Source organism: Emydura macquarii, unplaced genomic scaffold, assembly GCF_026122565.2.
Source record: "Emydura macquarii macquarii isolate MOO-44397 ecotype Brisbane River unplaced genomic scaffold, CSIRO-AGI_Emac_v2 contig_196, whole genome shotgun sequence".
NCBI lineage: Eukaryota > Metazoa > Chordata > Testudines > Chelidae > Emydura > Emydura macquarii.
The window spans coordinates 92,373-102,758 of record NW_027130333.1 but is presented as its reverse complement, the minus strand read 5'-3'; the positions used below and the strand labels follow the sequence as shown (position 1 = coordinate 102,758).

At 54.1% G+C, this 10,386-nt stretch overlaps 1 protein-coding gene across 1 annotated transcript; it reads left to right on the top strand.

Annotated features, from left to right (window-relative positions):
- On the top strand, nucleotides 1-636 carry LOC137150712 (ribonuclease-like). The gene is made up of 2 exons (XM_067544685.1): nucleotides 1-215; nucleotides 423-636. The coding sequence occupies exons 1-2, from the start codon at nucleotides 1-3 to the stop codon at nucleotides 634-636; spliced, it is 429 nt and encodes a 142-aa protein (XP_067400786.1).
- The last annotated feature ends 9,750 nt before the right edge of the window (nucleotides 637-10,386 follow it).

The window sequence follows — 10,386 nt, the reverse complement described above, 5'->3', positions numbered from 1 at the left end:
ATGGGTGCGAGGGGACCCCGCCCTGCCGTCCTGCTGCTGCTGGCCGCCTGCCTGGCCCTGGCCAGCGGTGGGCCATGGAGCCTCCTGAATGACCTGTTCCGGAAAAATCACGTGGACACTCCCAAGACCCTGGCCATCAACGACAACGCCTACTGCAACAAGATGATGTGGGAGCGCAGGATCTACTGGAAGTTCAGCAACACCTTCATCCACGGCCCCGTCCCAGGGCCCAGCATCAGCCCCGTCGCCGTCCGACAGATCAGCATAGAGAACACCGACATCCTCGACAACTTTGACCTCTCTGACGCTGCCAGTAGCGTCCCCCCTGACACCATCACCTTCACTACACCTATCGAAGTCGTCACCCCCATCCCCGACATGAGCACCACCACCAGCACCACCACCCGCATCCCTGGCATCGACACCGACTTCGACATCAACAGCATCTGCAGCACGGGCGGGACGGCCGTCGGGCCCAACACGCAAGAGAGCAAGAACCCCTTCAGCATCACCGTCTGCACGTTTAACCCCTGGAGTCTCTCCTACACCGGTGTCAGCTCCAAGGCGAAAATCGTCATCTCCTGCTGGGACGGGCTGGCCGTGCTCTTCATCAAGAGCGTTCAGGCCTCAGCCTGAGCACGGAGTGCAGGCAGGGAACTTGCCTCTTCCTCTAATCCCGCTCAGTCCCTTCCACATCCGCCACCGCCCCCGGCTCCTCACCCACCTCTGAACACCGGTCGTATCGGTCAGGTGTTTCCTCCCCTAGCGCCCTTCCTACAGCATAGCCGCCCCTTCCCCACCCTTCACCCTCTGCCCCCATAGTGCCGTCTGCCCACGGCCAGCTCAAACTCTGTACCTTCATGAAGAAATATCCCCCCGGTCTCACCCGTCGTGTTACGTGTCACTTGTCACTGTTCTCCTCCCCGTATTTGAACCTTTGTTGTTCTGTGTGCGCCCTCAACTCAATAAACCTGATACCTGTGTAAGCCAGGTCTGAGTGTCTCAGTGACAATCTCCCTGCTCAGCAGCTGAAAGGGGGGCACTTTATTTGCATGGGCTTTGAATCTGCATGAGTACAATGAAGTATTTAGCATAACTTACCTAGGTGCTGAGCATAATGGGACATGGTTAGCAGGGCTGGTTTTGGGCTGCAAACCACTTTTGTGTTAACTACTGGGGTAATGAAATGTGTCCTTCAATTGTATGAACAGATGTCAGCACAACTGTGCTTAGTCTATGATAGAATCTGCACCTAAACTAAACAGTGCTGCACAAGGGTGGCAGACAGATGTTTCAGCCTGGAAACGGGGGGTGGAGGTGGAGCAGTCTCCTATTGGGATTGCACTGGCTCTGGAAAAGGATGGACTGCCCCGCCCCCTCCCCCCGGCATGGAGTGACTCTCTCCCTCCCTGGGTTAAAAGGTAGAATTAATGACTCATCTTGGAGAAGGTTTACCTATGAGCTGAAATCACTAAGAGCTGAACCAGTAGAGGATCTGGGAAACCTTGCCTGACAACTAACAGAGCTGAGTGAGCACCAGGCTACTCTGGTGGGAGGCTGGCACAGTTGGTGCCAGTCTGATGTGGTTGGCGGAGAGGCCGGCACAGTTGGTGCCAGCCCGGTGCAGTCAGCGGGAGCCAGGTGTGGTCGAAGCCAGCGGTCGGTGGGAAACAGGTGTGGTCGCTGCCAGCGGTCAGGGACTCAGCGAGGCCCGAAGGCGGTAGGAGACAGCAGCAGAGGGGGCCTGGTCAAGCCCGTGTCGGACGGGAGCGGCATAGGGGGTGGAGCCACCCCAAGAGGTGGACATTGCAACCACACCGGTCAGTACAGGGGGGAGAAGGAAGGGAGAGGCGAAGGACACGCCCCGTACTCTGGGAGAGGTTTGGTTCATTGAGTTCATGGACTCTGTTTGCACTGTTCCCCAAACCAGCGCTGTGTTACCTCTCTTTTGCTATTAAAAGGTTTCTTTCTACACTCAGATTCTGTGCTTGCGAAAGGGGAAGTATTGCTCTTTGGGGGCGCCCAGGGAATAGTGTGTGATTTCCCAGGTGACTGGGTGGGGGCTCGAGCCACTTTGGTGTTGTATCATTGAGAGGGACCCCTAGGTATAGAACCCGGCCCTTGCTGCTGCCGACGCGGTCTGGCAGAAGGGTTACATTTGCAGAGCAATGGCTGGCTGGTTGTGTGAGGTGGGGGGGGCTGCAAGGGCATGATACACTGAGCACGTCACGCGTGTGCGGGAAATGGGTTGTTATCGTCGTCCATTGAGATGCTCTGTGCTTTCAGACCCTCTCTCAAACTATTTCCCCAGCCTTGGGAACAGAACCCAGGAGTCCTGACTTCCACCTCGGGCCCTGCTGTCACCCACCACACCCCACTGCCAGCAAGAGCTGGGAATTAAACCTGGGACTCCTGAATCTTCACCTGCTCTGTTCTAACCCCCTGAAACCACTCCCCTGCCAGGATCAGGATTAGAAACCAGGAGGCCCGATTCCCAGCCTCCCCTTCTCTAAGCCACAACACCCCACTCCCCTCTGAGAGCAGAGGAAAGAACCCAGGAGTCCTACGTCTTCATCCACCCTGGTCTAACTTCCTAGACCTCACACACCTTCCATGGACAGGCTTACAAACCGGGAGTCCTGATTCTCCTTCTCCTTTCCTCTAACACCCTAGACCCCTCTCCCAACCCAAAAGTGGAACTGACACAACCGGTACAAACCTGCATGCTTCAGGGCAGGAGCCAGTCACTAACGGAGGATGGTTAGGAAGAAACTTTGCCTCTGAGCAAGTTTTTCCATTATTCCCCTCTTGGGGGAGAGACAAGGGAATTCCTTCGCCTAAAGCAGCTGGTACTGGCTAATACCAGCTAATACTAAGACTGAGCTGCAGGGACCCTGATCTCTGTCCTTCCCCAAAATCATTGCTGGAGGTTGGGTTGGTCCAGCTGGGACCCCCGATCCCTCCACAAGAGGAACTGTTGAGATTAGTCTCAGGTGGGATTTGAACCTTTGATCCAGGCCCCACTTGGTATCAACTGGCAGAGGGGATCCATGAAGGTCTACCAGGAGCCCCTCGAGTGGACAGGGGCCTCGTAATTCAGTAAAGCGTGGCATGTGAGGTCTGCACCTGGAGCCAGTATCCCCCTGCTCATCAGAATCACTGTGGAATGTGTGGATAGATAACATTTGAGAAGTTAGGTGTGCGTGTTGAAAATGATGCTCTCAAGGCAGGGATCCAGGAGGTGTCATATCTTGGACAGGTCCCTTTCAGGCAGGAGGGAACAGACACTGATCTGCCTCTCTGGTCATTGCGTGCCCCCCAACAGATCTATTTCCATTCTGAGCCGGGTGCTGATGAAGAGATTGCAAAACCTACAAAAGAGGCGGGTCCAGGAAAAAACAACCAGCGGGGGGTAGGGGATGGCTGTCCTCTGCATGAGGAAAGATCGGGGTTCAAATGAACAACTGGGATCCTACACAAAAATGGCAACCAGCCAGCGCGACTTGTCTCATGAACAGAAGATCGCACCCGAGCCTGGCTGGGAAACACTGGTAGGACGTTGCTCTGAAAGTATCGAGTTAAATAAGTCTCGTTTCTAGAACATGGCTTGTGATTTTATTTTCAATGTAACCCTTTGTTTCCTGACACGGCGAATTGCTGCCATTTGAATCTCTGCGCTTTGTTCAGTAAATTGTGTACCTGCCTAAGGGCTGCGAGTTAAGCAGAGCAGAAACTGGAGGTGAAACTAGTAAGCTGTGTGTACACTGGTGACTCAGCCCAGCAGGGGCATCGAGACCCTTCCTCAGCCCAGGCTCTGAGGAAGGCCACAGCACCTTGCTACATACACCCCCCTCATATCCAGCTCCCGGTCTCCAGGGTTGAGCTGCACTCCTTCCCTTAGGCGTGACAGGGCATCGGTGCTGTCATGGTCCCTACCTGTGCGGTATTGGATGCTGAACGCGAAGGGCTGCAGGGGGAGGTCCCAGCACATCAGTCGGGCGTTGGTCTCTTTCATTTGTTGCAGACAGCGGAGGGGTGCATGGGCTGTGATGACTATGAAGGGATGACTGAGGAGGTAGTATCTCGGCACTGCCAACTCCTGCTCTATGACCAGCGCCTCCTTCTCTATGGTCACATACTTTTGCTCCCGGGGAAATAGCTTGCGACTTATGCAGTGGATGGGGTGTTCTTCTCCCTCGATGCTCTGGGGGAGAAGGGCCCCCAGCCCTTCGACCGAGGCATCTGAGTGCACCAGGAAGGTGCTGTTAAAATTGGGGCTTTCGTTAGTAGATCTTTCGTTAGTAGGTCTGTCAGAGGCGCGGCAAGGGTGACATATTCGGGCATGAACCGCTGATAGTAACTGGCCAAGCCCATGAACAGCCTCACCTGCTCTTTGGTGGTGGGTCGAGGTTATTCCTGCAGGGTGTGCATCTTCCCGATCAAGGGCCACAGGGTTCCTGGGCCCAGAATGTACCCAAGCTAGGTGGTTTCCCCCCATCCTGTGCGGCACTTTCTGGGGTTTGCGGTCAGCCCAGCATCATGCAGCGTCCTCAGGACGGCTGCCACTTGTTGCTCTGTGTTCTTGGGGAACCAGGGCGCAAAACCCCTTCTCTCTGGTTCACCTGAATCCCCCCGAGCCTCTGCTTGAACCAGCAACCAAAAGCAATGAAGAGGCAGTGGGAGACACACCTAAACCCCTACCAACAAGGGTGATACAACTCCCCTAGCCTCATCGACATCAAAGATGGAAGAAGAATTAGCATAGCAAATGGAGAACCAAGCTCCAAAGCAGGGACCGCACTGAACTCTAGGATTGGCAAAGCGGGGACGCACGGCATGATGGGAGATCTCTGCTCCTGATGTAAATGAACCCAGCCCTGCACACACCCAGCTCTGCCGTTATCATCAGACCAGTCTAGTTATTGATCTGCAGAACACTGACTCTGCCGGGCTGCATTGTGAGCTCCCCCAGGAACACGGCCCAGAGCCAGGAGTGAGCAGCTCCTATTGTCCAGCACAAAGAAAACCCCTCTGGGATACGTCCTTGAGTCATTGTTTACCCATAAACAAACCTGGTGTCTACAAAAACCCCCACCCAAGTTCAAACCCTGGTCTGATGCCTGGATCCAAATGCAGCATCAGATCCACTGGGACTTCACCTCTTCCTGACGGATCGTGTCGGGGGCTCTGCCTGGCCCAAGTGCTCCGGACCCTAAGCTGAGCAGCCTGAATGCTGGGAACCTCTGAGCCACACGGAGTGGTGAGACCCCTCCCCCTTCTTCACTCAACACTATCTCTCTCTCCCTCAGTCCAGGGATAACTTTCTACTTTTGTATTCAACCCTAGGCTCGCTTCTCCAATACCCCACCTGTAACTGTGTAGTATTGTAAGTGTGATTGTTTTTCTCTCCTTGTATATTACTATTAGTATCGTAAGTTTTATATACCTGGCAATAAACGAACTGTTATAATCACACTGGATGCGAGTCTCTTTCTCCAAACTTCATTTACTCTTTTGTGTTTTTGGCTTCCCTATCTTGCTCTGCAGCAACGCTTCTTTTACCTAAATCAAAGATCCTTGGCGTGCCCAGAAATCCTGTGGGGTTTGCTCCTCAAGGGGGTTACTGCTAGAACAATTGTAGAGTGACAGGGGGGTGGAGGGGGGGGCAGCTGAGAAGTGCTGCTCTGCCTAGCCTACGGAGTCCAGGGGCAAATAAGGGTGACAGCTGAAAAGTGCTGTTTGGACCCAGCCTGCTCAGAAGTGCGCTCTATTCTGGTGTGGTGCAAAGGGGCATACAAGGGTGGCCGATGAAAGTGCTGTGTCACCAGCCTGCTGAGTGCAGGGACATGTAAGGGGTCAGCTGGGAGCGCTGATAGCCCGGTCCGCTCAGACGCACTTGGTTCATCGCGAATGTGTGTGTGTATCTGTGGGGGGTTTATTTCAACCTGGGGCTGGAGGAAGCCAGCCCTGGAAACCTTAGGTCCTGCAGGATAGCACCATTGGGAGGGGACGTGTAGCCATGTGAACACACCGGTAACACACGCAGTACATGAATAGAATCAGCCTCCCCCTTCCAGGAAGGTAACCCTAATAAATGCACATACCCCAAGGTGACGGGCAAATCTGGTAACACTTTATTCCTTTGATCAATCCATTGGTGACTGTACACTACAACATCATCCAGGTAGGCCACAGCGCAGTTCACAGGGGGCCCCAGGAGCTAGTCCATCAGCCGTTGGAACGTCACAGCTGCCCCATGGAGTCCGAAGGGCATCCTCACGAATTGGTATTGTCCACCTGGGGCTCGGGTCCGGTTGGAGCGTCTGGATTCTCAGCGGTCAAGAATTCCTCCATCAGTCACACGGCTCCGGTCAGAGTGGTGGGGTGACGCCTCATCACCCACCTCCTCCCCGGGCGGGTAGGATGTGTAAAAACTGTAGCAGCACGACTTGTCCCGCCAAGGCGGGCGCGGAGTCCTGCTCTGGCTGGAGCCAGCGCCAGCAGGCATCCTTGAGATCCTGGGCCACAGCCCGAGGATGGGCTGCACGGAGGGTACATCTTCCCCCGGAACCGGCTCTGGAAGGTTACGCGCTTGCTGTCTAGTGTGTCCAGGATGGCGACCTTCCAGCCCGATTGTCCCGCGCCTCATTGTGCCGCCTGGGTATTTCCCATCAGATGGGGGCCAAAAAGATGGCCCACTGGTCTGGGGCCCAACCTGCGATGGAGGCCACACCTTCGAAAGTCGTCAAAAAGGCCTCGGGGTCTTCGATGGGTCCCAGCTTCGCAAGGCGAAGTGGTAGCGGGGCTGAGACTGTGGGTCGGCCACGGGGGTTATCTATCCCAGCTGGTCTGGGCCTGAAGAGACCCAGCTGCTGCACATACTGCCGTGGCAGCTCCTGTTGCTGGGCCCCCAGGTCCTGGATCAATCGTTGTTCTTGAGCTCCCAGCATTTGGAGCAGTGTTGCTCTTGCTGTTGCTGTTGGTGGTCAGCCCACCCACCACTTCATGAGTTTCTTGAACTCCATGGTCCCGTTTGCCCCCGGCTTTTAGTGGAGTTGCAGCTGGCAAGGGACGTGAAGGGGAACAAGAAGGGTTTCTACAGGTATGTTGCCAACAAGAGGAAGATTCGGGAAAGTGTGGGCCCCTCAGAGAATGGGGAGGCAACCTAGTGACAGAGGATGTGGAGAAAGCTGAGGTACTCAATGCCTTTTTTGCCTCTGTCTTCACAGACAAGATCAGCTCCCAGACTGCTGTACTGGGTGGCACAGAATGGGAAGGAGGCGAACATCCCGCAGTGCTGAAGGAACAGGTTCAAGACTATTTAGAAGGATTGGACATACACAAGTCCACGGGGCCGGATGCAATGCACCCGAGGGTGCTGAGGGAGTTGGCTGAAGTGATTTCAGAGCCATTGGCTATTATATTTGAAAGCTCGTGGCAACAGGGGGAGGTCCCTGAGGACTGGAAAAAAACAAATATAGTGCCCATCTTCAAAAAAGGGAGGAAAGAGGATCCAGGGAACTACAGATCGGTCAGCCTCACTTCAATCCCTGGAAAAATCATGGAGCAGGTCCTCAAGGAATCCATTTTAAGGCACTTGGAAGAGAGGAAGGTGATCAGGAACAGTCAACACGGATTCACCAAGGGCAAGTCATGCCTGACCAACCTGATTGCTTTCTATGAAGAGGTGACTGGCTCTGTGGATGTAGGGAAGGCGGTGGATGTGATATACCTTGACTTTAGCAAAGCTTTTGATGCTGTCTCTCACAGTATTCTTATCAGCAAGTTAAAGAAGTATGGGTTGGATGAATGGACTATAAAATGGATAGAGAACTGGCTAGAGCATAGGGCTCAACGAGTAGTGATCAATGGCCCCATGTCTAGCTGGCAACCGATCACAAGCGGAGTTCCCCAGGGGTCGGTCCTGGTGCCGGTTTTGTTCAACATCTTCATTAATGATCTGGAGGATGGGGTAGATTGAACCCACAGCAAGTTTGCGGATGACACTAAGCTGGGGGAGTGGTAGATACCCTGGAAGGTAGGGATAGGATACAGAAGGACCTAAACAAACTGGAGGATTGGGCCAAAAGAAATCTAATGAGGTTCAACAAAGAAAAGTGCAGAGTCCTCCACTTAGGAAGGAAGAATCCCATGCACATCTGCAGACTGGGGACCGACGAGCTAGGCAGCAGTTCTGCAGAAAAGGACCTGGGGGTAACAATAGATAAGAAGCTAGATATGAGTCAGCAGTGTGCCCTGGTTGTCAAGAAGGCTAATAGCATATTGGGCTGCATTAGGAGGGGCATTGCCAGCAGATCGCGGGAAGTGATTATTGCCCTCTATTCGGCATTGGCGAGGCTGCATTTAGAGTATTGTGTCCAGTTTTGGGCCCCCCACTACAAAAAGGATATAGACAAGTTGGAGAGAGTCCAGTGGAGGGCAACAAAAATGATTAGGGTGCTGGAGCACATGATATATGAGGAGAGGCTGAGGGAACTGGGCTTGTTTAGTCTGCAACAGAGAAGAATGAGGGGGGATTTGATAGCAGCCTTTAACTACTGAAAGGGGGTTCCAGGGAGGATGGAGCTAGGCTGTTCTCGGTGGTGGCAGATGACAGAACAAGGAGCAACGGTCTCAAGTTGCAATGGGGGAGGTATAGGTTGGACATTAGGAAAAATGTTTTCCCTCGGAGGGTGATGAAGCACTGGAATGGGTTACCTAGGGAGGTGGTGGAATCTCCATCCTTAGAGGTTTTTAAGCTGAGGCTTGACAAAGGCCTGGCTGGGATGATATAGCTGAGGTTAGTCCTGCTTTGAGCAGGGGGGTGGACTAGATGACCTCCTGAGCTCCCTTCCAACCCTCATCTTCTATGATTCTATGATTCCATGATTCTAAGCTGCAGTACACTTTGTCCTAAAAAAAAAAAAAAAGCAAAACTGATGGCCAGTCCGATGCAATTTGTCGGCAGCAGGTGTCTCAGTGTACAAATCGATTGGCTGCTGCCCAGGGAATTATTGCTGCCCTGCAGGCAAACGGCGGCTGTGACGGTGCAGAGTGATGCTAAGCGGGACTTTGATTTGTCAGCCCTCTGTTATGTAACGGCTGGGTGGGATAAGAACAGGTCATATCAGAGCATCAGATATTTCCTTCCCCCTATGCTCCTCTCAGGCAGATAGTAAAACAGCCGGCTGAGGGAGATATGCTGCGGGCTACTGCGCCCATGGCTCCTGTGATTATAGAGACCAAGGAAGAGACTGTTGGAGAGGGGGAGGAGGAAACCACCACTCACACTACCACCCAGGTGAACAAGATACTGAGACCTGAGCAAGCGCAGGCACTGAAAATAACTTCAGGAAACATCACCCCTGAGAATGAAGTTGCTTGGTTTGCACAGCTTACCACAGTGCCTCAGTTAAATTATAGTGATTATGCTTTGCTTTTGAGGGAATGTCTCCCATTAGACACCTTCTTGGGACTCCCCGTGGATACACAGAAAGGTGATTTAGTCCCTGTGGGAGTTAACAGAGGTCGCGGCCGAGGGCGAGGCTGTAGGAGGATCGATCCCCTGCGCTGGGTACTGTGGAATCGAGCTCTGCAATATGCCCCTAAAGCTCTAATTGATGACAAATCAAATCATCAGCTGGCTGAGCTGATTTGTCAGAGGGAAAGGGAGTCTCACACTCCAGAGAAATGTGTTGATGAGGGTCAATGGCCGACCCCACCTGCTGAGGGGAAGCCCTTGGAGGCATAGGGGGGCCGGGCATCCCTGAATCCCCTGATACATGCGACACCTTTAACATCTGATAAATGGGGACGACCCGCTCTCTGGGTGGATTTTGAACAGGGGGCGTTCAGACAACATATGCGCCACAGCTTTAATGGGCCAGCCTGTATTCCACCTTGACCCCATGGCCCACCGGGGACATCAGTTGGCGGCTCCTTCATGGAGCCGTGATCATGGGCATGTACTTGTTGCGGTTCACCCCCCACCCCGACACCTGCCCCTTCTGCGGCACGAGGGAGACCCTGGCGCATGCGTATCTGGAGTGCGCCAGGCTGCAGCCCCTCTTCCGGCTCCTCCAGAACCTCCTGCTGAGGTTCTGGCTGCACTTTTCCCCGCACTTGTTTATTTACGCACACCCCGTCCGTGGCCCCACGAAGTCGCGGGACCTCCTCGTCAACCTCCTCTTGGCCCTGGCCAAAGTCGCTATCTATAACACCAGGGAGGGGAGGTTGGCTGGGGAGGCGCCCTGTGACTGTGGGGCCTGTTTCCGTTCCCTTCTTCGTTCACGTATCCGGGCAGAGTTCTTCTGGGTGGCGTCCACCAGCTCCGTCGACACCTTCCGGGAGCGGTGGGCGCTGTCTGGGGCTCTCTGCTCGGTGTCC